Consider the following 27,643-nt stretch of genomic DNA (forward strand, 5'->3'; position numbering starts at 1 on the left):
CAGCTAATTTTTTTTTGTATTTTTAGTAGAGACGGGGTTTTACCATGTTTGCCAGGCTGGTCTCTAACTCCTGACCTCGTGATTCACTCGCTTTGAAATTGTTGATGTTTTTATTGAGTTTTATTTTTAAAATATGTATTTATTTTTTAAAATTTCAACTTTTGTTTTAGATACAGGAAGTACCTATGCAGGTTTGTCACATGCGTATACTCTATCTAGGTAATGAGCATAGTACCCAATAGGTAGTTTTTCAAACTATACCCTCTCCCATCGTCCCTACTCTAGTAGTCCACAGTGTCTATGGTTCCCATGATTATGTCCATGTGTGCTCAATGTTTAGCTCACACTTGTAAGTGAGAACACATGGCATTTGGTCTTCTGTTCCTGTGTTAATTCACTTAGAATTATGGCCCTCAGCTGCATCCATGTTATTGCAAAGGGCAGGATTTCATTCTTTTTTATGGCTGTGTAATATTCCATGGTGTGTATATACTACATTTTCTTTATCCAGTCCACCATTGATGGGCACGTGGGTTGTTTACGTGTCTTTGCTACTGTGACTAGTGCTGTGGTGAACATATGAGTGCATATGTCTTTTTGGTAGAACGATTTATTTTCCTCTGGGTACACACCCAGTAAGGGGATTGCTGGGTCAAATGGCAGCTCTGTTTTAAGTTCTTTGCCAAATCCCCAAGCTGCTTTCCACAGTGGCCGAACTAATTTACATTCCCACCAACAGTGTATAAGCATTCCCTTTTCTCCACAGCCTCACCAGCATCTGTTGTTTTTTGACTTTTTAATAATAGTCATTGTGACTGTCGGGAGATGGTATCTCAATGTGGTTTTGATTTGCATTTCTCTGATGATTAGTAATGATGAGTACTTTTTCATGTTTTCATGTTTCTGCTTGTACGTCTTCTTTGGAGAATAGTCTGCTCATGTATTTTGCCCATTTTGTAGTAGGGTTGCTCACTTTTGTTTGTTGATTTACATTCCCTACAGATTCTGGATATCAGAATTTGCATATTTTGCATATTGTCATATGCATAGCTTGTGAATATTTTCTCCCTATCTGTAGGTTGTCTGTTTACTCTGTTGGTAGTTTCTTTTGCTGTGCAGAATCTCTTTAGTTTAATTAGGTTCCAGTTATCAATTTTTGTTCTAGTTGTAATTGCTTTTGGGGACTTAGCCAAAAATCCTTTGCCAAGGCTGATGCTGAGAAGGGTATTTCCTAGGTTTTCTTCTAAGATGTTTTTTGTTTGCTTGTTTCTGTTTGTTTTTTGAGATGGAGTCTTGCTCTCTCACTCAAGCTGGAGTGCGGTGGCATGATCTTGGTTGACTGCAAGCTCCACCTCCTGGGTTTAAGCAATTCTCCTGCCTCAGCCTCCCAGGTAGCTGGGATTACAGATGTGTGCCACCACGCCCAGCTAATTTTTGTATTTTTAGTAGAGACAGGGTTTCACCATGTTGCCCAGGCTGCCCTTGAACTCCTGACCTCAGGTGATCCACCTGCCTTGGCCTCCCAGAATGCTGGGATTACAGGCATGTGCCACTGCACCTGGGCCTAAGATTTTTATAGTATGAGGTCTTACATTTAAATCTTTCATCCATCTTGAGTTAATTTTTGTACCCATATACTTTTATTTCTTCATCAGAACTTTAAAAATCTCCAATATTCAGGAAAAATCCAGGAAAGAAGCAACTGAATCATAGCTGAGTTTCCACTGAGAGAAAATGTGCCAGAGCTGTAACCTCTTTATGAGAACGTGGTTTGCCATTAGATCCTGGTTCTGTTAATTTGGCAGATGTTATCACATGTAGGGTATTTGAAAGGACACATGCTTTAAGGTGACATGATTGTCAAATGGAATGAAGATACCTCCCAACAAAGCCTCATAGGATGAAATGTGCGTACGTCACACTCAGCACAGTACCTGGCATACAGTAGGCATGCAGCAGTGTTAATTCCCCTTTTCTTCTTTGGTCAGGGTGTGGGTAGTACTGGTAATGGTGGAATTTGGCAATAAAACTACCCATTGGGAGTGACACCCATGAGAACCAGCACCATTGGGTGAGGCAGTTTGTCTACAGGGTGGATGCACTCTCTGAGTTGGCTTGTAAAGATGCTAATGAGGCAATTTGAAAAGCGCCCAGATCTGTGCAAGGTGCAGGGCAGCTGCTGAGAAGAAGACTGTACTGAATTAAAGCTTAGCCTTCTGCCCTGCCTTCAATTCAGGGTTCAGGGTGTATGCCTGTCACTGGAATCCAGCTAACTACCTGTATTGTTACCAAGTGTTCTGAAGTGACGATGCAGTCTGTTTGCAGGATATAAAAGGACAATCAGAGAGGAAGAATTTGTCAGCATTTGTCCAGCCCTGCTGGAGAGACGCTAGAAGAGGCATCGGTCTCCAGTGCAAATTAACAAACTGGCTTCTGGCTTATACATCAGTTGACTGTGTATAGGGTCAGTGTACTCACCCCCAGGCCTGAGCAACTCTGGGTCCTCAGGAACCCTGAAGGTGTGACTGGCAAAGCTGAGACCCTGCCTAGTGGGCTGCTTCCCTGAGACTGCACCTACCACGTCCTTGACATCTCTTTTCATAAACCAGCACAACTGTGAGTATGAGATATGACTTGAAGATCCTAACTGTCCCCTTCTTATCTTTTAGAATTTCTTTGGCGAGGTACTAAGGGCAAACTGCATGCCAGGCACTTAGTGTATAAAATCCCACCTGGTCCTCACATCTATCCTGTGGATTAGCTGTAGCCTCAGAGAATGTGAGAAACCCATCCTTGGACACAGCTGATGAGTGGTGGAGCTGGGATTTGAACCCCTGTGCTCTTAGCCATACTGCCATAGGGATTCGTGGAGGAAATTCCACTTTTGAGGCTATAAGGGAGATTTGCCCTAAGAATATTTTTGATTCTGAAAAGTGTTCTCTAAACATTTTGATGTTTTCCATACGTTGTCCAAATATGACTGATAAAAGTAAGAGGGAGAGGGAGATTCCAAACATAGGATACTTCAGGAAGGAGTCAAGGACAGAATGCCAAAAGGTAGCCCTGAGGCTAGCAGGTGGGTTGGAAGCAGCAAATACTATCCCAGTGACAGAGGAGACAGCTGCAAAAGTTGGAAGGTGTGGAAAGTAAACAATGTGATACACAGCTCCTGCAGTAAAAGTGAACAATCTGTTAGATACGCTCCCTGCCTTTGCCCCTCAGGCATACTCTGTTCTTCCTTCAAGCCCCAGAGTGAATGTTATCCTCTCTAGGAAGCCTGTCCTGACTTCCCCAGCAGAACTAGTTTCTCCCCCTGGTGCATTCCTAATATCCACTCCTTGAGGTCCAGAACCATGCCTTCTTCTCCGAAGCCATATAGGTTAGAGGCAAACCCTGGCTGTAAGACCTCAGGCAGGCAATTTAACCTTTCTGTTCCTCAGTTTCCTTATCTATACAATAGGAATAATAGTGGTACCTACAGGCCTTGCTTGGTCATGGGCGTACATGAGAGAAGAAACACAGAGTGTTTAGCACAGGACTGGGCACACACCGAGACTTATCAGTGTCATAGAGAGTGCTAGGCTTTGGCAGTCGATGGAGTAGATATTCATTCAGTATTTGTGGAAGGAAGAAAAGATAAAAGGAGGAAGGGAAGAGAGAGAGAAACACACCAACTAGCTGCAGAGACCACTACGAACCAGGCAGCACTCACCTGGTATTTTGAAGCCATTGCTGCCGTACAGTTTTGCTAAGTACAAACCCCCTCCCCTTAGGCCAAGACTTGGAATCTGGATTTCTAATTCTCCAGACACCTAATCTCGTGTGCTGTCTCTCTCAGCTCTGCAGCCAACAATGTCTCATCTGTCTGACCTCTCCCTGTTCTAAAATCAATGATTCTAAGTTGCTGCCCTGGATCACACCTGTGTCAGGAGGTGAGCAGACCAGGAAGCCCCCTGCCTCTCCCTCCTCACTCAAGGAAAATCAGCTTTGTTTCTCCTAACCTGGTTCATCTGGTGGTGCATCCATTCAAGTGTGACCACTTCCCCGTTGCTGGACCAGAAAAAGACCACTGGCAGAGTCCCATAGGAATCTGCTCTGTGGGAGACAAAGTGAAGACCACAGGGTGCAGTCACAGCATGGACAGCTGTCCTCGGACATTGTCTCTGGCCATCCTGTGCACCAGGGCTATGCTAAGCACCTTTGTACACCTGTGATAAGCCCATATTGCAACCTCAGGAAATGGAGACTCCTGCTACCTTCCTTTTTACATGGGAGGGGCCCGAAACTCCCAAAAGCTAGTCTTGGGCTGTCTAATAAGGTACCCACATGCAACTCTTGAGCATCTTTTTTTTTTTTTTTTGAGACGGAGTTTCACTCTTGTTCCCCAGGCTGGAGTGCAATGGTGCAATCTCGGCTTGCTGCAACCTCCGCCTCCTGGGTTCAAGCAATTCTCCCACCTCAGCCTCCTGAGTAGCTGGGATTACGGGCATACACCACCATGCCTGGCTGATTTTTTTTGTATTTTCAGTAGAGACAGGCTGGTCTTGAACTCCTGACCTCAGGTGATCTGCCCACCTTGGCTTCCCAAAGTGCTGGGATTACGGGCGTGAACCACCACGCCCAGCCCCCTTGAGCATCTTAAACGTGGCTAGTCCAAATTGGGGTATGCCACAGTGCGAAACAAAGAATGTAAACTGTCCCACTCATAATTTTCATATTAATCACATATTGAAATTATAATATTTTGGATTGATACGTTAAGCAAAACATTGTTAAAATTAATATCATCTGTTTCTTTTTACTTTTTGAATGCAGCTCCCAGAAATTTTATTTCCATTAGACAGCACTGTATTTGACAAAGCCTAGACTGCTCTATCTTCACAGCCTTGCTCTTCACTCCTGTGCTAAAACTAAACTCCCATGCTGATCCTAAAGTTGCTCCCATATGCGATGGAAACCCAACACCTGGGTTGGGCTTCTGGGGAAAGAGGAACTCTATCCTCCTCTTTCTACAGGCGGGCGCATCTGTGCATGTATGCATATGCTGGGAGTGCCATTGTTTTATGAATAAGGAAACAAAACGTTCTGTGGCACACCCAGTGTCACAGGCCCTCTTACCATGCAGTGGAAGAGGTGGAATTTAAACCCAAGACTGCCTGACACTGAAGGCTGTGCTCTTCCCTTGCTTCCTCTCCCAGGGCTCCCACACTCCGCAGCCCAGGAGAAGGCCAGCTCAGGTTCTTTGAGACTGGGTTGAAACCCAGGTGCACAGGTGGTGGTGCACAAGTTCCATGTTATTGGATCTTTTTATCTGTTTGAGTCCTGCCTTTTATTTTAGTTGCACTCATGGCCTTCACCTATACAAGTCTAATACATTCCTCAGGCCCCAGACCATTCTCCTCCTCTTTGTTCTGCGTCCTGAGGCCTCACATCCTTCCCAGCCTCTTTCTGTACATAGCTCAGGCTCAATGAATGTTTGTCTCCTCACTGGCTGAAGCTAACCTGTTGTCGTACCCCAGAATCTGAACGTCTGGTTTCTGTACCCATTTTCCTAGTATTGTTCCTATTTGAAAACAATGCCTACAGCCCATGTCTACAGAACTGAGATCTTTAGATTTGGGTTTGTAAATCAATCCTCAAAAATTATTTGCCTCCAGGAATTAATTAGGGCTGTGCCTCAGTCAATTTTGTGTAATTATAACAGAATATCACAGACTGGGTAATTTATAATAAATAGAAATTGCTTTGGCTCATGGTTTAGGGGGCTGGGAAGTCTAAGATCGAGGGGCTGCACCTGGTGAGAGCCTTCATGCTGCATCATAACATGGTGGAAGGCATCACATGGGTGAGAGGAAGAGAAAAAGGAACCAAACGCATCCTTTTATCAGGAACTTGCTTCCAGATAATGGCATAATCTATTCATGAGGGTGGAGCCCTCATGACCTAATCACCTATTAAGGGTCCCACCTCTCAACGTTATTACATTGGGATTAAGTTTCCAACATGTGAACTTTGAGGACATATTTAAACTATAACAGACTGTATCTGATTAATCTTAGAAGTCTTATCAATCCTTGATTCCCCCAGAATCTTATTTCAGTTCCTGGCACGTGTGGAGTTGCTCAATAAGTGCTTGTTGAGTTACAAGTAACTATCAGGATCACCCAATAGCTACCACTGTGTACCAGCAAGCACACAGAGGGATGTAGCAGTTCCTAAACTTATTTGAACACAGAATTCTGGGATGGAGACAGGAGAAAGGAGAAGGGCTAGAGTAGGGAGAGAGTGAGGGGGTGGTTACTTACCTCATGGACTAGGACTTTATAGAACGCCTTCTGTGATAACCTCATCTACAGGCTTCTTTCCCACTTTGTCTCTTTTCTCTCATGACAAACTACTGCTGATATGTGTTTTTTTTTGTTGTTGAAATAAAAAGTTTTTAAAAGATAATTGTCTTTTCTTAAACATAAGACCTAACACAATAAAAACCCTAGAAGAAAATCTAGGCAAAACCATTCAGGACATAGGCATAGGCAAGGACTTCATGACTAAAACACCAAAAGGATTGGCAACAAAAGCCAAAATAGACAAATAGGACCTAACTAAACTCCAGAGCTTCTGTATAGCAAAAGAAACAATCATTAGAGTGAACCGGCAACCAACAGAAAGGGAAAAAATGTTTGCAATCTACCCATCTGACAAAGAGCTAATATCCAGAATCTACAAAGAACTAAAACAGATTTACAAGAAAAAAACAAGCCCATTCAAAAGTGGGCAAAGGACATAAACAGACACTTTACAAAAGAAGACATTTATGAGGCCAACAAACATATGAAAAAATGCTCATCATCACTGGTCATTAGAGAAATGCAAATCAAAAGTACATTGAAATACCATCTCATGCCAGTTAGAATGGCAATCATTAAAAAATCTGGAGACAACAGATGCTGGAGAGGATGTGGAGAAATAGGAACACTCTTACACTGTTGGCAGGAGTGTAAAGTAGTTCAACCATTGTGGAAGACAGTGTGGTGATTCCTCAAGGACCTAGAAATAGAAATTCCATTTGACCCAGCAATCCCATCACTGGGTATATATCCAAAGGATTATAAATCTTCGTATTATAAGGACACATGCACGAGAATGTTCATTGCAGCACAGTTTACAATAGCAAAGACTTGGAACCAACCCAAATGCCTATCGATGATAGACTGGACAGGGAAAATGTGGCATATATACACCATGGAATACTATGCAGCCATAAAAAATGATGAGTTCGTGTCCTTTGTAGGGACATGGATGAACCTGGGAACCATCATTCTCAGCAAACTGACACAAGAACAGAAAATCAAACACCACATGTTCTCACTCATAGGCGGGTGTTGAACAATGAGAACACATGGACACAAGGAGGGGAGCATCACACACTGGGGTCTGTTGGGGGGAACTAGTGGAGGGACAGCAGGGGGTGGGAGGCAGCAAACCACATTGCCATGTATGTACCTATGCAACAATCTTGCATGTTCTTCACATGTATCCCAAAACCTAAAACGCAATAAAAAAAGATAATTGTCTTTTGTATGGTTCCAATAAATAGAACCTTTCTGAACCACGAATAGAAGCTCAAAAAGAAGGCAATAGTCCCAACCACTGTGTTGCTAGTGTTCCCACCCACCTGCCCTTCAGTATCGTTCTCTTAGCAAGAGTATCAGGTTTTAGTCTCATAATAAGTTTGCTTCTATACATATAAAAGGAAGAATAGGCTTGAAATACGATGAGAGAACTTTTGATGTCTCTTTGACTTTTTCCCCTTAAGTAAAGTCATTGTTTAAAGATAACCTAAATCACAATAAGTAGAACGTTTTCCACCCAGATGGCTAAAGGGCTTAAGGAATCTCATCTGTGCTTCTGGCAGATGACTGTGGGGTTCAACCACCTTCCTGATCTAACAAGGGCTTTGCACACAGACTGTCAGCCAGGAAGTCTGAATTCACCAAGCACCACTGGGACCTGAGATAACTATTAGAGTGGCTAAGGAGATCTCCACAGCAAAGGTGCTAGGGTAGAGGGGGTGAATGGGACAGTCCTCCATATTCCTATTCAGGAGGGACCTGCAAATCAGAATCTAATCATAAGAGACTTGAACAAATATTATGATTTCTCGGGAAACAGTTGGGAAACCGAAATTTGTTTGTATGCACAGGTGGATATGAGGTTGCTCAAGGGTCTAAGGTTAGAATCATTGGCAAATTCTATCCAAAGTACTGACATAGGAAAATCCAAGTTCAGAATTCAAGGTAAACTTGATTAGCCCTTCCAATTATAACAAAACTGCTCAAGTCTGCCTTAAAGAGCCTTACAAGCCGGGCAGTCCCTGCAGCTCCACAAACTGACCCATCCTTGGACTTGTTCTCCACGGAATGGATCTGCTCCTTCCCCTGGCTCTTTGCACCTTAGCCGTGTGCTGTGGAGCAGTGTCTCCACCCAGGCCGGCTCTCAACCCCTTGCCTCTGCTCTCCCGGGGCTGCAATGACTCAGATGTGCTGGCAGTTGCAGGCTTTGCCCTGCGGGATATTAACAAAGACCGAAAGGATGGCTATGTGCTGAGCCTCAACCGAGTGAACGATGCCCAGGAGCACAGACAGGCAAGTAACAGGCATGTGGGCAAGCTGGAGGACTGGCCAGGGTAAGGGAGCCCAGAGTCACATGATGGGAGGTGCTTTCCGAATTGGAAGACCTGCTGAGAACACTGTTCTCCTCTGCCAGGGTAAGCAACAACGCACTTGCTGTTAGTAAAAACAAGTGTTAACAGTGATCCTACTCTGACACTTGTGTCGGGTTCAACGGTGTATAGGGCATCTTCACAAACATCCTTTGGCTTTCCCATAAAGCGGGGATTTTTTTGTGTGCAGTCTTTCTGGGTTTCTGCTTCCTGTGAAACATGCATTTCTCCACCCCTTCCCACAGGATGGCCTGGGATCTCTGTATTATCTCACGCTGGACGTGCTTGAGACTGACTGCCATGTTCTCGGTCAGAAGGCATGGCAAGACTGCACAGTGAGGTCGTTTCATAAATCGGTGAGTGCTTGTTTTCATAAACCATTAAGGGCCCTAGGGAAGGCAAGTAGGTGCCTCCTTCTACAGGGTGAAGGTTGCTCAATGTCTGCCATCTTTCAAATGTCCCACTTTATAATCTCCTGGCAGGTGCCCATGAATTTATTTTAATGCTCTAGACAGAACAAAGTTTAACTCATGAGAGGGGTTTCTGAGAATTCCCATTGAGGTCATACAGAACAGAATGGAAAGGCTGCCCCCAAGACTTTTTTTTTCCTCCAAGACCCTCCTTTAGGCTCTGAACCAGAGTTTAAATTGTGAGAAAAAGGCCTGAGGTGTGAATATCCTGCATGTGGGGTTAATCTAGACTGAAGAAGCCATGGAGCTTTGTCTATTTGTTTTATTTGGTTTGGTTTTGTTTAATAGACACTGATGTGAGGTTTGAGGGGGGAAATGGATGACTTGCAGTATGAAGGCTCTCAAGGGCGCCATGTAAGGATTTCCTGAAACCACAGAACATAAAGCGCTGCAGAATTAATCTTTTAAAGAGGATCATAGAGGAGACTTGAAAATAGATAATCCATTTCATTTGATTCTTAATTATCCTGGGGTGATTTTCATTAACTGATATAAAGCTTTACAATATGAGTACAGGATTGTGATATAAGTGTTTAGAAGCAAACTATTTGATCAAGATATTTTTCCTAATTATGTAGCCAGTTGGTCAAACTGCACCCAACTTGATTTTGAAAAGCGAATGCCTGTTGTGCATTATGATTGTTATGGTGACACTGGCTACTAAAACACATACACAAAAAGTGTATACTGACTCTAACATGACAGAAGTTCATTTCTCATATGTGTAAAGTTGAAAGTAGAAGTTCCAGATTAGACAGGGGCTTTGCTCCAGGGGTGATTTGAGACCCAAGTTAATTCCACACTGTGGCTCTAGACTCTGCCAGCTTCAGCTCACGACTTCCCTGGTTACCTGCTCATCTGCATCAAGCTGTGCACAGAGAAAGAGCATAAAGGACAGTGAGAACATGGGAGACCCTTATGAGCCAGATCTGGAAGTGATTACACCTCACTTCTGCTCACCTTCCTGTGGTTAGAACTCAGTTATACACAGTCACACCTGTTGGGGAGACTGGGAAATGTATTCTAGCTGTGTCCTAGGAAAAGGTTAAACAGTTGGATCATCAACTGCAGTTCCTCCCAAACAAAACCACAAAATTTGATCTGAAGTTTCTAATTACTTTAAAAGAAAATGTCTGACTTTAATTTTGGAGTTATTTTAAAAGCTCATAGTTGCATTCACTAGTCATAAAATGTATTTGTTGGTTTCAGGTTTATGGTCAATGCAAAGCAATATTTTATATGAACAACCCAAGTAGAGTTCTCTATTTAGCTGCTTATAACTGTACTCTTCGCCCAGGTAAGAAATCACTATGATTTTGTTAATTTTAATAAAGGATGGAAAAGAATACTTAACTAGGGCTTTGCCAAGAGTGTATAGGGTATCTCTCATTCCTATTTGCTGTTTATTCTTAATGCCAGTTTCTTAATATTTCCAGTATTTACCTCCCTACTGAAATTCATCCTATACTCCTCCTCTTCCCACAATTAATCTTACTAAATTACCTCTACATTTATATCCTGCATCAGATCTTAAAATTGCAGTCTGACATAAATGGCATAATCTCTGTTCCTCAGACTTCCTTTCTTGCTATCTCTGCCATTATTTCCCAGACTACACCAACTCTACACTCCATTCTACTGGATGCCACACGGTTTTCTGAACACGCACTGCACTTCCCAGTCTCTGCATCTTGCTTGTGCCTCTCCCTCTGCTGAGCCTGCCCTCCTCTGACGACCTCTGACCTTGGAACACACCTATTCTTTAAGAACCACCACCATTTTCTTCCACAATGTTCTCTATTCTAGAAAGGAATGGCGCTTTTGTAATCCACATCCCTATAAAGCCTTGCCTAAACTACTCAGGGAACACATAATGATTTGGGGTCTCATGTCTTATATCACATAGAATATTTTATCCCTTTTGACCCAGCAATCCCATTACTTGGTATATATCCAAAGGATTATAAATCGTTCTACTATAAGGACACATGCACACGAATGTTCATTGCAGCACAGTTTACAATAGCAAAGACCTGGAACCAACCCAAATGCCCATCGATGATAGACTGGACAGGAAAAATGTGTCACATATACACCATGGAATATTATGCAGCCATCGAAAACAATGAGTTCGTGTCCTTTGTAGGGACAGGAATGAACCTGGAAACCATCATTTTCAGCAAACTGACACAAGAACAGAAAATCAAACACCGCATGTTCTCACTCACAGGCGGATGTTGAACAATGAGAACACATGGACACAGGGAGGGGAGCATCACACACTGGGGTCTGTTGGGGGGAAACGGGATGGACAGCGGGGGGTGGGGAGTTGGGGAGAGATAGCATGGGGAGAAATGCCAGATATAGGTGAAGGGGAGGAAGGCAGCAAATCACATTGCCATGTGTGTACCTATGCAACAATCTTGCATGTTCTTCACATGTACCCCAAAACCTAAAATGCAATTAAAAAAAAAAAGAATATTTTATCCTTTATCCTTTCTTCCTCCTTGCTGCGCCCTTCCTTACTTCTCACCATGTAGAAGGTGTCAATAACGTTGTTAAGTAAATACATGGACTAGAAATGAGGCTGAAACTAATGACATTTGAAATACGCACATGCATTACTTGGGGCCTTCCTTTTTTCAAGGGAAAGTCTTTGGAAAGAGAGCATCCACAGTGCGGGAAAACAGAATTTGGTCACCTGTCAAACAACTACCTGTGTGTGGCTCCCCTGATGGATGTGCAAATTCTGATTCCATAGGTCTGGGTCTGGGCCTGAGATCCTGTATCTCTAATAAGCTTCAGGAGATAAGAATGCTGCTGGTTGCTTTGAATAACAAGGCAAGCGAGCAAACATTTTGTTAGGCACAGTTTAAGGTGCCTGGTTATGAAGGCAGGATTCACCTAAGATAAGTTAGAACAGCAAGTAGTAAACAGTCTCAGGACTTAAACGGAAGTCATAGATATCAGAGCTACGGGAGGTCAGGAAGCAATAGGTGGTGATGATTCAGGAGTGACAAGCTGTGGATTTAAGTCCCCCATTTTCTTCCCCAGTCCCCAAATACATGCAGATAAACGCAGAATCACTCAAAACAATGTGTTTGCTCTGCAAAAGCAGCTTCAAGATAAATTCTCTATCTTGCTTTCCACACGAGGCTTACTGCCCTCAGCTCCTCCCAAATAGAAATTCTGGCTGTACTTGGTGTGATCATTCTATCCAGTCACACAGTGACTTGACCAATTTTGTTCTGGCTCACTTGCATTTTTCTTCTTTTATTTTTTTTTAAATCTATTTTTATTTTTAATGACAAAAAAATAGTTGTACATATTTGTAGCATATATAGTGATATTTCCATAACTACTGTATCATGATCAGATTGGGTTATTAGTATATCCATCTAATATAGGAGCAACTGACTAGTTAGAGATTAGACAGGTTCAGACTGCATTCAAACCTTTATCACTTCCTTGTGTTGGGAACATTCAACATTCTTCTTCTAGGTATTTGGAATTTTATCTTATTGTTAACTGTCATCATCCTGCAGTGGTCTAGAACACTAGAATTTATCCTCCTATCTAGCTGTAATTTTGTATCCTTTGACAGATCTCACTTGCATTTCTAACCAAACAGGATGCGCTTCTACCTCCTACTATGTCATTCACTTATCCATTCATTCTACGAGCATTTACTAAGCACTTTCTATGTATCAGATATGATGTTCGGTGTTAGGGACTGAAAGGTAAGTATGACATGGCAGCAATCAAATCTCAACCTTTTAAGACACTCAGTCTACTTTACAGAGTCAATAATGAGAAAAGATATTGAACTTGTTGGAGGAAAAGGTCCTATATTAATATACTACATCACATGTCTTTGAACAAAATTCTCAGAGTAAACGTGTGTGAGGTGAAAACTTTGCTTTGCTCTCTTTTTTAATTGTGAAGGTAATACATGGTCATTACAGAAAACACTGCTGACAGCTAACTTCTATTCCAGAAAAATGTCTTCCTTGCCCCATCCTTGCCTCTTTACAGTTATATGATTTATAGGATTGAAAGTCAATAATATTTAAAAATGTATGTTATTGGCATCAACAGTTTCAAGAAGAAAGGTTCACATGATGTGTCCTGACTGCCCAAGCCCCTTACCCACCGACTCTTCATATCCCCAAGTTTTGGAGGCTGCCATCAAGTCTCTTGCAAAATACAACAATGGAAGCACATCTAAGCAGTATTCTCTCTTCAAAATCACCAAGGCTTCTAGCCAGGTGAGGCTAAAATGCTCAAGCCAGTTACACAGTGTGTCTCATAACTGTTGCTGTAGGTTCCTACGCTGAGAGGAGAATGTCAAGGCACTCATTTTGATTAGAACCAAAATAGCTTTCTCTACTTTCCCCACTTTGGTAGACCTGATACACAGTCTATCATGTTTCAGTTTCTAAGTTATTTCATGGCATTTCTACAAGAGTCAGGTGACTTGATTTTTGCTTCCCCAACCTTAAGGCAAGAAGAGAAATGGACTCCTGGTCTCCTTAGGGGATTGTCCATAGGTCCACTGCTCACTGCTACCTTCTCATACCTGACTGATCACGGATCATTTTACAACATAACCTTTACTCTACATTAAGGCCTAGAGTGGGTGTTGAATTTTATGAATTAGGGAAAATAAAGGCTCATTTGTATTTAGATTATGTTGATTTCTTTCCTTCTTTTTTTCCCCTCTGTCTCTTTTTTTTTCTTTTTTGAGACAGAGTCACTCTGTCACTCAGGCTGGAGTGCAGTGGCACCATCTCAGCTTACTGCATCCTCCACCTCCTGGGCTCAAGCAGTTCTCCTACCTCAGCCTCTCAAGTAGCTGGGACTCCAGGTGCATACTACCACACCTGGCTAATGTTTGTAGAGATGGGGGTCTTACTATGTTGTCCGGGCTGGTCTTGAACTCCTGAACTCAAAACAATCCACCCTCTTCATCCTCCCAAAGTGCTGGGATTACAGGCATGAGCCATTGCACCTGGCCTGATACTTCATTCATATGCAGAAAAATCTAAAAGACAATTCTACATAAGGAAAAATCAACTAATCAAAATAAAGTGTTTAGGGCCCATTCAAATCTTAAAGAAGGGAAGAAAGGTGTGCAGTTATAAACATAATAAATAAATCATGGTACATGGCTTGATCAGTGTGGGGATTTGCAGAACAACAGATATGTGCATTGACAATGCCTCTGGTGACATATTGTTTCTGTAGATGTAATGCTGCCAAACCTGGGTCTTTTACCCAGGCGAAATGTTTGATTTTTATGTCTTAACTCTTGTCTCATAACAGTGGGTGGTTGGCCCTTCTTACTTTGTCGAATACTTAATTAAAGAATCACCGTGTACCAAATCCCAGGCCAGCAGCTGTTCACTTCAGTCCTCTGATTCTATGGTGAGTTTTCCTGAATGCCTTCATAATTTGAGTGTTCACAGATCATCTTTAAGTGTTTGTGGAGCATAAATTACATATGAGGTGTCATAAAGCATGAGATGCTTTTCTTTCTCTCAAGGAGCAACTGACTAATTAGAGATTAGACAGGTCCAAACTGCATTCAATTTTAAGTGCAATTTTCATCAGCAGTTGCAAAAGTGATTATATGGAGCTGTAAAATATAGACATCTCAGTGGTGGGTAATGCTTTGGTCTGACCCAATCCAGTTACATTTGTAAGACAGCATGGTGCTCCATTTCTTGGACCACTCTTTAAGAAAGACAAAGTCAAATAGGCCTTCATTCAAAGAAGCATCCAAGAAGGAAAGCATGCCTTGAAGCCATCCGAAACACACCTGGTGGGAATTTAAACTGGCACGATGTGTTGGAGTGCAACTGCCAAAATGCACCAAGAATATTTTTCCTCTTATTGACTTATAATAACAGCTTTATTAAGAATTCACACATTGTATAATTCATCCGTTTAAGGTGTACTTCAGTCATTTTTAGTATGTTCACAGAGTTGTGCCACCATCACAACTTTCTTATTTTAGAATATTTTCGTTAGCCTCAAAAGAAGCCTCACACCCACTAACAGTCATTCCCTACTGTCACCTGACTTTGTGGAATATAATTAAAGAATCTCTGTGTACCAAATCCCAGGCCAGCAGCTGGAAACCACTAATCTACTTTCTGTTTCTATGGCTTTGCCTATTCTGGACATTTCATATAAATGGAATCATATAGTATTTGGTCTTTTGTGTCTGACTTCTTTCACTTAGCGTAATGTTTTCAAGCCTTCTCCATCCATAAATAGATATAGTTTTACCTCTTCCTTAGCAAATAATGTCTTATTGCACAAATATTGTTTATTGTTTGTCCATGTTGGACATTTGAGTTGTTTCCTGCTATGAACAAGTGTACAAGTTTTTATGTACACATATGTTTCCATTTCTCTTGAGTATATACCTCAGAGTGGAATTGCTGTTATATGAAAAAAAAAACCCAACTCTGTGTTTAACTCTTTCACCGACAATACTGTTTCCCACTGTGACTGTATCAGTTTTGCAATTCCATCAGCAATGTATGGGGCTTTCAATTTCTCCACATCTTTGCCAACACCTATTATCATCTTTCTTTTGGTTATAGCCATCCTACTGGGCATGAATTGGTATCTCATCATGATTTTTATTTGCATTTTCCTAATGACTAATGATGTTGAGCATCTTTTAATGTGTTTATTATCCATTAATATGTTTACTTTGGAAAAACGTCTACACAAACCATTTGCCCATTTAAAATCTGGTTGCTTATCTTTTCATTGTTGAATAATAAGAGTCTTTACACATTCTGGATACAACGTCCTTATCAGATATATACTTTTTAAGTATTTTCTCTCATTCTCTGGGTTGTCTATTCACTTTTTTGACAATGTTCTTTGAACTATAGAAGTTTTAAATTTTGATGAAGTTCTATATATGTCTATTTTTTCTTATTTTGAATAAGGAATAATGTCATATCTAAGAAACCATTGCCTAACCCCAAATCACCAAGATTTACATGTGTAAAATGCAAGGGATCCAGAATGCCAAAATAATCTTGAACCAAAAGAATAAAATAGGAAGACATACTTCCCAAACTCAAAACTTACTACAAAGCTACAGTATTTAAGACAGTGTCTTGATGGTATAAGAATGATATATAGATCAATGAAATAAAATTGAGAGTAAAGAAATAAACCCCTGTACGTAGGTCTATGACACATTTTGAGGGTTTTTTTAATCTTTTTTTTTCTTTTTTCTTTTATTCTCATTACACATTTTGAGTTTTTGTACAAGGTGTGAGGTAGGGAGTTCAACTTCGTTCTTTTGCAAGTAAACATTCAATTTTCCCAGCACTATTTATTAGAAAGACTATTCTTTCCCCCACGTAGTTGTCTAGGCATACTTCTTGAAGATCAATTGACCATAAATGTAAGAGTTTATTTCTTAAATCTCAATTTATTCCATCGATCCACACTTCTAAGCTTATACTAGTATAACACTATCTTGAATACTATATAGCTTTGTAATAAGTTTTGAGATTGGAAAATTTAAGTCCTCCTATTTTGTTCCTCTTGTTCAAGATTGCTTTGGGTATCCTGAATCCCTTGAATTTTCATGCTGATTTTAGGGTCAGTTTGTTCATTTTCTATTTTTAAAAAGGCAGTTGGAAATTTGATACATTTGATTGCATTGAATCCGTACATCAGTGTGGAAAGTACATTATCTTAACATTAAGTTTTCAAATCCATGAATATGTGGTATCTTTCCATTTGTTTAGAACTCATTTAATTTCTTTCAACAAAGTTTTGTAGTTTTCCATGTACAAACCTTTTATTTATTTTGGTAAATTTTATCTCTTTTATGCTAATATAATGAAACTGTTTTCTTAATTTCATTTTTGGATTGTTCATTGCAAGTGTGTAGAAAGACAATTGATTTTTAATATTGATCTTATATCTTGTAACCTTGATGAACTCGTTTATTAGTTCTAACAGTTTGCTAGTGGATTTCTTAGGGTTTTCTATGTGATCATGTCATCTGAAAAGAATAACTTTTTACTTTGCCCTTTTAAATCTGGATGCCATATGTGTCCCTAGCCTCTAGGGCTCACTTGTTCAGCACATCCATCACCTCCCAATTTGTGATCCACTCTAGTGTCAGCACCAGGTAGGCCAGTGAACTCTGGTAGCTCAGCAAATCCGAGCTAGCGTGGGAGTGGCCAGGCTCTACTTGGTCCAGGTACCTGCAGTTTCTTCAGAAGGTTCTCTGAGAGCCCTTTCCCTTTGTGACTTGATGAGGAAGAGAAGGAAAAGGCTGAAACACCATTTCCCGGGCACTTCATACTTTAATGGATGGTCTCTTTTTAAGGAATTTCTAGTCTTCTTTTCATACGGTCTGGAACTGAGTGACAGAGTAATATTTAGGCAATCTGTTTAGACACTTATTTTTCTTCTTGTAGATGTAGGGATACAAGCGCAGTTTTCTTACATGAATATATTGCATAGCTGTGAAGTCTTGGCTTTTAGTGTACCCATCACTCGAATAGTGTACATTATATTCAGGGTGGTACTTCTTTTTGTCTTTTCTTTTTTTGTTGTTGTTTTGTTTTGTTTTTCTTTGTTTTGTTTTGAGGCAGAGTCTTGCTCTACCACACAGGCTGGGAGTGCAGTGGCGCAATCGCGGCTCACTGCAACTCTCCCTCCTGGGTTCAAGCGATTCTCCTGCCTCAGCCTCCCAAAGTAGCTGGGACTACAGGAACCTGACACCTCGCCTAGCTAATTTTTGTATTTTTAGGAGAGATGGGGTTTCACCATGTTGCCCAGGCTGGTCTCAAACTCCTGACCTCAAGTGCCTCAGCCTCCCAAAGTGCTGGGATTACAGGTGTGAGTCACCATGCCTGGCTCAGGGTAATACTTCATCCCTCACCACTCTCCCACCTTTTGGAGTCTTCAATGTCTGTTACTCCACTTTGTGTCCATGTATACCCTTCTTTAGCTTCCATTTTTAAGTGAGAACATGTGGTTTTTGGCTTTCTGTTTCTGAGTGATTTCACTTAGGATACTGGCCTCCAGTTCCATCCATGTTGATGCATGCAAAGGACATGATATCATGATAGATATACAAGTGCAGTTGTCTTTTTCATATAGTGGTTTCTTTTTTTTTTTTTTTTGGTGGTGAGGGGGTAGATAACCAGTAGTGGAACTGCTGGATCAAACGGTAGTTCTATTTTTAGTTTAGTTTTAGACACATGTAGTAAATTTTGTGTGGATATACCTAAGAGCTCTTCTTTAGAAATTGAGGAAACATTTTATTGTACTATTCTATTTATGCTTGAAAATATGCATGGTGTATAACCCTAAAATTCCTCTTCTAGGAATTTATCCTAAGGAAGTAACTAGGAATCCACGAAAAGATATAGCTTGAATGTTTAAACAACAACAACAAAAAAAATAGATTCAGTTTGTCCATCCAACAAAAAAGAGCTTTTTAAATATCACAGAGGAATATTAGGTAACCATTATTTAAAAATCCTCGAAGACCATTCAATGCCATAAAAGGGTTTTTATAATACTGCTAAGTGACAAAATAGTTATAAAATAATACATATAATATGACTATTTTGTAGAAAAAAACATATGCATAGGAAAAAAGATTGGAAGAAAAGAAATCAAATCATTGCAGGTAACAGGTATCTTTCATGTAATTTACAGGTCTTAATTTTCTTTTTATTTATCTCTATTCTAAATAACTATGACATTTGAGTAAAGAAACAAAGTTACTTTACTTTTAAGTAAAGAGAAACTTAAGGAGCTGAGAGTCATTTTGTCTGAGAAGAGAAAACTCAGGTGGAACATACTTAAAGGGCGGCTACATGAAAGATGAAAACAAGTTTTCTAATTGACCCTAAAGCAGAACTAAGGCCAAGAGGTAGAAGTTGTATAGACATAGCTTTCCACTCAACAAAAGAACTTTTTAAAAAACAGAGTTTTGCTCCTCAAGAAATACTGAGTTTCTCATTGTTGGAGGCAGTTTCACCTAATTTGGATGATTTCTTGGTAGGGGTGATCTAGAAAGAATTGACTCAGAGTCCACCTATTACATGGTACAAGCATAAAAATGTTGATTGGCTGTGTATCTACACAAGGAGAAAGCTAGTTGATTTCCATCTATGATCACTGGTAATACTCACATGACATTGTATTTTCTCTGTCTTTTAGCCTGTTGGTATTTGCAACGGTTATCGGATACAAGCACATTTGGAAGAGTTTGTCTCTGCGACTTGTGACTTCTTTGAATCACAGGTATTTTTCAATCTAACTGCTTGTCTTTCTGTGAAGAAGAGCAGATTATCTATAGCTACCTGCCACTACCTTACCCCTCCTTTGATTTTCCCAACCACCTTGCTCACCACTTTCCTCATGCTACCCAGAGGCCACACCCACAGCTTAGCTGGTCAAAGACCTGTTATGCTTTGTGTTAGTCACAATATGGTCCTGTAGAGTATGCAAGACAAATTCGGAAACAGGTAACTACAAGGCTTGGATGTCATTCAAGCTTCTGAGACATTAAATTCAGTGTCCAAAGAAACCTTACCTCAAGCCACAGGGAGAAATCATTTCCATGAAAACATTCAATACCTTTCCAGAAGTGTTTATTGAGCACTTATTGTAAGGCAGCCTGGTATATTTGAGAGAGCAGTGGAAACAGGACAGTTGGGATCCAGTTTTGCTCTGGTACCTGTGAGCTGTGTAAAAGGCACATACCGTTTGAGTTTTGGCTGCCTCATTTATAAAACGGGATTGTAACACCTGCATCATTCAGATCCCTGTGAGAAGTGAGTTAAAGGACCTGAATAGAGGGTGCTGTACAGGGCCTGGTACAGAATAAACAATCAAGGAAAGGCACCTGCTGCTGCCCCTACTGGAAACAGAAAGACAGCTTGTTGGAGACTTTGAGTGAGTCACTGAACCTCTCTGGGCCATTATTCAGCTCTGAAATTGTGAGACTTACAGTCAAGCTTCTACAGGTCTTGGGTCCCCCTGGCCCTTATCTGTTTTGTTTTTTAACCCTTTCACCAGGAGGTCTATCCCTCTAATCCCTCCACCTAGTCTCCCTTTGAAATGTTCCAACAGAAAGGCACAGATCAGCTTAGGCTGGTACTAGGCATGGGAGGGTTTTCCCTATGGAACTCTGCATTTAAAAATGTTCTCATTCCAGGCTCCAGCCACTGGAAGTGAAAACTCTGCTGTTAATGAGAAACCTACAAGCCTCCCCAAGGTGGAAGAATCCCAGCAGAAACACACACCCCCCACAGACTCCCCCTACAAAGCTGGGCGAAGAGGATCTGTCCAATATCTTCCTGACTTGGATGATGAAAATTCCCAGGAAAAGGGCCCTCGAGAGGCCTTCCCTGTGCATCTGGATCTAGCCACGAATTCTCAGGGAGAAACCCTGGATGTTTCCTTCCTCTTCCTGGGGCCTGTGGAGAAGAAGCTGGTTGTCCTGCCTTTCCCCAAAGAAGCACGCACTGCTGAGTGCCCAGGGCCAGCCAAGAATCCCAGCCCTCTTGTCCTTCCGCCGTGAGAAGCACACAGAGTCTTCTGTAGGGGTATGGTGCACCGCATGAGATGAGAGGCAGTGGAGACAATGGACAGAGAGACAGAGTGCTCACAGGTAGAGAGCGGCTAATGAAGGACACCTTTTTGACTCTTCTTGGTCTCAGCATGTTGACTGGAAATGGAAATAATGAGACCGAGCCCGCGCTTGGGCTGCACTCTACCTTGTACACTGCCTTGTACCCCAGGCTGCATCCCCTTCTAAACTGAGCAGTCTCATGCCATGGGTAGATGCCTCTTGTATGTCTTCATCCACTCACTTAGAAAGATTCTTATCCTTTCAGCAGTATATATGTGCTCAAATCTCAGCATGAAAGCCTCACATGAGTAAAGATACTTTCCCTAACGCCAAGAGACATATGAAACTGAGACAGACCCAGCACAGTTTCAGTCCCTAAATTCCCTTTAATTCCAGGACAGGTATTAGCTGCATATGGCCCATACCATTTCCAACCCTCTACCTCTTTTCATCTGTCTGGAAGTCTCCAGGTCTCAAGAGTGGGGTAATTCACTTAGAACTGGGGGCACATGGAAGAGAAGTACACGTGTGGCCTGTGGTAGACACTGTGGGAGTACCAGACCATGAGAGTTCTCATCACTGTTACAATTTCTCCAGGACAGACAGAGGAGGGCCCATTATAGCATTCAATTACAGTCTATGTTTTTCATCTTTCAAACACTGCAGGATCAATTTCCCCTCATTCAGTAATATATATGTACACATGCACACCTGCACACCAAATAGGACTCTGGACATTTTGACAGAGAATTTGCAGATGCAGCTATTTTCCTCTATCCTGGCCGCTATTAGAAGAGGCACATAGGGGTAATTTGCATGAGAGAAGTAGACAATATTTGCATTCCATTCCTCTTATCTGCTTCTCATAAGGAAGTGATTATGTGGGGGTGTCACGTGGGGTCTTACACCCTGTTGGTCAGGGTCTGAAAGAAGCAGAGTTGTACTCAGGTAGCTCAACTAAAAAGACTTTAGTTGTTGTGGCGCAGTGGCTCACGCCTGTGATTCCAACACTTTGGGAGATTGAGGCGGGTGGACCACTGGAGGTCAGGAGTTTGAGACCAGCCCGGCCAACGTGGTGAAACCCTGTCTCTACTAAAAATGCAAAAATTAGCTGGCTTGGTGGTATACCATCTCTTCATTCCTTTGGTCTCATTTCTTAGGTCATTGGTTCAAACAGCCAATGGGAGGCGGAGATTGGAAGGAAGCAGGATGGGAGGGAGAAGGCAGGGCGTAATTCCAGCAACTCAGGAGGCTGAGGCAGAAGAATCGCTTGAACCTGGGAGGTGGAATTTGCAGTGAGCCAAGATCATGCCACTGTATGCTGCCAGCCTGGGTAACAGAGATAGACTCCGTCTCAAAAAAAGAAAAAGACTTCAGTGAAGGGAACTTTAGTGAAGGCTTGTGGCCCAGGCGAAGGGAAGGTCAAGGGATGCTGAGGCACCTGGACAACAGCATCAGGAGGGAGCCTTTGCCACCTGATGCTGAGCAGGAGCAGGAGTGACTGGCTTCCCCAATCTATTGGAGCTGTCCTTTGGAGAAGCCACCCTGCAGGTGGAGGGGTGCAGCCCCTGCAGAACCTGGTGCTGGAACAGGAAGGAGCAGGGAATAAGCACCCTTCCCTTCCGTTCCCTTCCTGCTTCCTTCCAATCTCCTCCTCCCATTGGCTCTTTGAACCCAATAGTAAACTAGCCAGCAGGGGAGCCTGGGTTATTCAATTCCCTGGAGCCAGCCTGGGAGACAAGGCCAGGCAGAGAAAGTCAAAGGATGGGCCTGAGGCAAACAGAGAGAAACCATTACAAGCCCCAACTGGGGTTTCCCAAGGGGTGTTCTATAAGGCCCTTCTATACTGGTAAAAGAATGGGGAAGGGCCTCAAACTTTGTGGCTCCTCCTACCTACCACCTCCTTTCTCTTTCCATGGCTTAATTTGTGAAAAACTAGATTGTTCCCATGCTTGCCACTTCCTCACCACCTCTTCATTCCTTAGGTCACTGTAATGTGAATCCATCTCTTTTCCTATAACCCACTGACTTGGTGTTCCCTAACAATCTTTTATTCTAAATTTTTTTTAAAAAAGAAGCATTTCTGTTCACTTTTACTTACACTTTCAAGCATCTGGCAATGCTGACCTTGCTTGCTTTTTAGCCTTTTTCAAGTTCACTTTGTCCCACATCCTCCAGGTTTTTCTTCTATCTTTGTGACCACTCCCCATCATGTCCACCTTGGTTCCTCTTCTCTGGCTCATCTCTCAGATGCTGTTTCTCTGGCTTTCAGTCCTTGATCTTTTTTTCTTACTCTGGAGACTCCAGGCAGACAAACTAATCTACATCCTTGTCAACAGTTGCAAAATGCTGCATTTATTACTGATCTCAGGCTCTTGTGTTCAAGTCATTAGTAGTTTGCAAATTGCTAACACTAATCCACAACAAAATTTCAGGAGCTGGGTATTTCTAGTTATATAATATTAAGAGTTATCTCAGGTGAATGTTTAAAATGAACATATTCAACAACAGGAAAATGAAAAACCCAAGTTAAAAATGGGTAAAACATTAAAAAAAATGAGACCGTGTCTTTTGCAGGAACATGGATGAAACTGAAGGTTATTATCCTTAGCAAACTAATGCAGGAACAGAAAACTAAATACCACATGCTCTCACTTAGAAGGGGGAGCTAAATAATGAGAACACATGGACAGGTAGAGGGAAGCAACAGGCACTGGGGCCTACTTGAGGCTGGAGGGTGGGAGGAGGGAGAGGAGCAGAAAAACTGTTGGGTACTAGGCTTAGCACCTGGGTGACAAATAATCTGTACGACAAACCCCTATGACATGAGTTTACCTATATAACAAACCTGCACAGGTACCCATGAACTTAAAAGAGAAGTTTTAAAAATAAAAATAAAAATAAGCAAAAGATTTAAACCTCACCCCAAAAAATATAAAGATGGTAAGTAAACATCTGAAAAAATGCTGAACTTTAGTGAACTTCATATGTCATCAAAGAAATGCAAATTGTAATAACAATGAGATACCACTACGCATCTGTGAGAATGGCCAAAATCCAGAACACTGACAATACCAAATGGTGGCAAGGATGTGGAGCAAAAAACTTCTCATTCATTGCTGCTGGGAATGCAAATGGTACTGCCATTTTGGAAGACAGTTTGGTGTTACTTTCAAAACTTAACATACTCCTATCATATGATCCAGTAGTCACACTCCTTGATATTTACCCAAATGAGGTGAAAACTTATGTCCGTACAAAAACCCCCACATGAATATTCATAGCAGATCTGCTCATAATTGTTAAAACTTGGAAGCAACAAAGATGTCCTTCACCAGGCGAGTGGATAAGTAAATCCAGACAATGGAATATTATTTGGCACTAAAAAAAATATGAATGTCAGGCCATAAAAAGACATGGAGGAAGATTAAATACATATTACTAAGTGAAAGAAACCAATCTGAAAAGATTAAATACTGTATGGTTCCAACTATATAACATTTTAGAAAAGGTAAAATTATGAAGACATTAAAAAGATCACTGGTTGCCAGTGGATAGGAAGGAGACAGGGTTGGAATATGTGGAGCACAGAGGATTTTTAAGGCAGTGAAACTATTCTGTATGCTACTACAATGGTGGATACATTTCATCATTTGCCGAAACCCATAGATGTACAACATCAAGAGTGAATGCTAATGGAAGCCATGGACTTTAGATGATAACGATGTGTCATTGTAAGTTCATCAGTTGTAACAAATGCTCTGCTAGTGTGCAAAGGTTTATAGTAGGGGAGACTGTGAGTGTGAGGGGCATATGTAGGGGCTCCATAGGAACTCTGTACTCTCCACTCATTTGTGCTGTCAACATAAAACTGCTCTGAAATAATAAAGCCCATTTTTAAAGTAAATTAACAAAATAAGTGGATCACGAGGTTGGGAGTTCGAGGCCAGCCTAACCAACATGGTGAAACCCTATCTCTACTAAAAATATAAAAATTAGCCAGGTGTGGTGGTGCATGCCTGTAATCCCAGCTACCCAGGAGCTGATAAAAACTGTGTTTTCTTTAAAAAGTGACTCCTATTACAAAAAATTAAATGTCATAAAATTCTGTCAACCAGTCTAGTGATTCTCAAAGAAACAGAGATTTACAAAGAGGTCCATTGTAGCATGACTTATAAGAACAAATAACTGGAAAAAATATGCATGGCCAAAAATTGGGGAACGTTGAATACATTAACACATATATAACATGCAATACTATGTAATCTCAAAAATAATCTTTCTGAAGAATATTTAATGATCTGAGAAAGTCCTCAAAGTATAACCTTAAGGGAAAATACAATATTTAAACCACATATAACAAGGAATTGTTAAAAGTCCTTATCTTGGCAAGGGTTTGGGGGGTGAAGAATGGAGGAAAGAGGCTTAATTTTTATTTTATAATATTCTAAAATATTCTGTTCGCTTTTTTACTTTGTGCAGGGATTATATTTATGACTAAAAATTGTATACTTAAAAATAACTCAAAATTTAAAAATCCTATAAAAACACAAAAACATTTATAAAGCTTACATGGTTTTTATTAATACCTGAAAAAAACAGAGGTTATAAATAAATACATACTCAACTACAGTGGAGGAAAAGAAACACTTGTATGTACAGAATTATTCTAATGATGCAATATATATATATTTTATATATATTTTATTGCACTTTAGGCTCTGGGGTACATGTGAAGAACATGCAGGATTGTTGCATAGGTACATACATGGCAATGTGGTTTGCTGCCTCCATCCCCATCACCTATATCTGGCATTTCTCCCCATGTTATCGCTCCCAACTCCCTACCCCCTGCAGTCCCTCCCCTAGTGCCCCCCAACAGACCCCAGTGTGTGATGCTCCCTGCAAAATATATATATTACATATATTCAAATAGCAAAAAGTGTATGAAGCAATTATATATTATAAATAGTTGGTTTTCCTCATGGTTGTAGAATTACAGGTGAATTTTCCTTATGCTTTTTGTATTTTCCACATTTTTGCAAAGAGCATGTGTTCTATTATGAGTCAAAAAGCTTTAAAGTATAAAAACTCTGTTAAGTGGCTAGGCACAGTGGCTCACACCTGTAATCCCAGCACTTTTAGAGGCCCAGACAGGCAGATCACGAGGTCGGGAGTTCGAGACTAGCCTGACCAACATGGTGAAACCTGTCTCTACTAAAAATACAAAAATTAGCCAGGCATGGCGATGCGTGCCTGTAATCCCAGTTACTCAGGTGGCTGAGGCAGGAGAATCACTTGAACCTGGGAGGCGGAGGTCGCAGTAAGCTAAGATTGTACCACTGCAGTCCAGCCTGGGTGATAGAGCGAGACTCCGTCTCAAAAAGAAAAAACAAAAGTCTGTTAGGTAACTGTTTTTTCTGATAAAATAGCCAGGACACCCAGAAATAATCTAAATGCAGAATGTAAATGTTTAGACAGCTGGGCGCTGTGGCTCATTCCTATAATCCCAGCGCTTCGGGAGGCCGAGGCTAGTGGATCACCTGAAGTCAGAAGTTTGAGACCAGCCTGGCCAATATGGTGAAACCACGTCTCTACTAAAACAAAAATTAGCCGGGTATGGTGGTGGGTGCCTGTAGTTGCAGCTACTTGGGAGGCTGAGACAGAAGAATTGCTTGAATCTGGGAGGCGGATGTCGCAGTGAGCCGAGATGACTCCACTGCACTCCAGCCTGGGCAACAGAGTAAGACTCTGTCTAAAGAAAAAGAACAGAAAAGAAAAGAAAATGTGAAGATGAAGATTCTACCTGCCTTAGTTTGCCCAGATACCATCTGTGTAAAGTCAGCACTTCCATCCGAGGCCACTCTGTGGTTCCCCTAATGCTAACAGGAACCATCCCCAAAGCCAAATGTTACTTCCCGGATCATCGAGAGTCCTCAGGACAGAATGTCTCTCTTACTTACTACGATTCTGCCTCCTCCCGACCATGACCATCCCAGCACCCTTAATGTGCTCTCTCCCCTGAAGCTACTCCAGATGCTAGAATGGCATCATGAGTACTGTATCGCTCTTAAAGACTCCATAAAGCAAGAGGAAGAGGATGTACAGCTCCCTGAGGTACCCTTACTCTCAGCAGATCAGTACTGTAGAAAAATCATACTCCTGTTCTGGATGCCTCTTCCCAGCCCCTCAACATTCCCCTCCTTCCCCTACACCAGCATTTGGCTCACCCAGGACACCCCACGTAGGGTGCAGCCAATATAGCCATAATAGAAAAGCTCCATTAAGGAGCTCAACTCGTAATAACAAAAACTCAAAATAGTTTTTGTTTTCATCAGTAGCTTTCCCCTTCCCCACTGGGTTGTAGCCTCTTAACAACACCTTGAGCAGATTCCCTACATTCCTGTCATTCTCAGTCACAATGGACTGGTCCCACTGGGTATTTAAAAGCCAGGGTTACTGACATTAAAAGTTCATTGGCAAACATTATTCAAAACATGTTGCACTCATTAAACCTGTGACTTGTGGAAATGAGGTCTACTTTTCATATACCTCCCTTTTCTTTCTCTCTTCAAATCCTTTCCCTCTCTTCAGTTGTCTCTAGAATCCCTGTAATTCTCAACCTTGACTGCACACACTGGATCACCTAGGAGTTTTAAAACGACCCATACCAGAGTCCACTCCCAGAGATTCTGATTAAATTGTCCTGGAGGGAGTCCTTGACATCAGGACTTTTTAAAGCTCCTGGGGTGATTCTAATATGAAGCCAAGTCTGAGAGACATGAGTGTGGACCCTCGCAGATACTC

At 41.5% G+C, this 27,643-nt stretch overlaps 1 protein-coding gene and 1 long non-coding RNA gene across 4 annotated transcripts; one reads left to right on the forward strand and one right to left on the reverse strand.

The window, feature by feature from the left end:
* The first annotated feature begins 2,335 nt into the window (after nucleotides 1–2,335).
* Nucleotides 2,336–23,740, forward strand: FETUB (fetuin B). Of its 3 annotated transcripts, none has more exons than XM_064366911.1 (7): nucleotides 2,336–2,616; nucleotides 8,968–9,078; nucleotides 10,402–10,489; nucleotides 13,291–13,460; nucleotides 14,518–14,619; nucleotides 19,420–19,503; nucleotides 20,420–23,740. In XM_064366911.1, the coding sequence occupies exons 3-7, from the start codon at nucleotides 10,432–10,434 to the stop codon at nucleotides 20,783–20,785; spliced, it is 780 nt and encodes a 259-aa protein (XP_064222981.1). In that variant the 5' UTR covers nucleotides 2,336–2,616; nucleotides 8,968–9,078; nucleotides 10,402–10,431; the 3' UTR covers nucleotides 20,786–23,740. The 3 variants fall into 3 exon arrangements, with proteins under 3 accessions (XP_064222981.1, XP_012326255.2, XP_012326257.1); XM_012470832.3 differs by lacking the exon at nucleotides 2,336–2,616 and adding an exon at nucleotides 8,236–8,645; XM_012470834.3 differs by lacking the exon at nucleotides 2,336–2,616 and adding an exon at nucleotides 8,751–8,767.
* On the reverse strand, nucleotides 9,429–26,882 carry LOC135270796 (uncharacterized). Its single transcript, XR_010338943.1, has 3 exons — nucleotides 26,752–26,882; nucleotides 9,885–10,060; nucleotides 9,429–9,557 (listed from the first exon to the last, which is right to left on the reverse strand). It is a non-coding gene; the product is annotated as an uncharacterized LOC135270796 (long non-coding RNA).
* Nucleotides 26,883–27,643: the final 761 nt, after the last annotated feature.

The sequence above is a fragment of the Aotus nancymaae genome, unplaced genomic scaffold, assembly GCF_030222135.1.
Source record: "Aotus nancymaae isolate 86718 unplaced genomic scaffold, 86718_ANA_hifiasm-v0.15.2.pri h1tg000067l, whole genome shotgun sequence".
Lineage (NCBI taxonomy): Eukaryota > Metazoa > Chordata > Mammalia > Primates > Aotidae > Aotus > Aotus nancymaae.

Coding starts and splice junctions, on each gene's coding strand:
- FETUB (XM_012470832.3), top strand. CDS start 8,421: ATGGATCTGCTCCTTCCCCTGGCTCTTTGCACCTTAGCCGTGTGCTGT. Junction 8,646..8,967: donor ATGCCCAGGAGCACAGACAG/GCAAGTAACAGG, acceptor CCCTTCCCACAG/GATGGCCTGGGATCTCTGTA. Junction 9,079..10,401: donor TGAGGTCGTTTCATAAATCG/GTGAGTGCTTGT, acceptor TGTTGGTTTCAG/GTTTATGGTCAATGCAAAGC.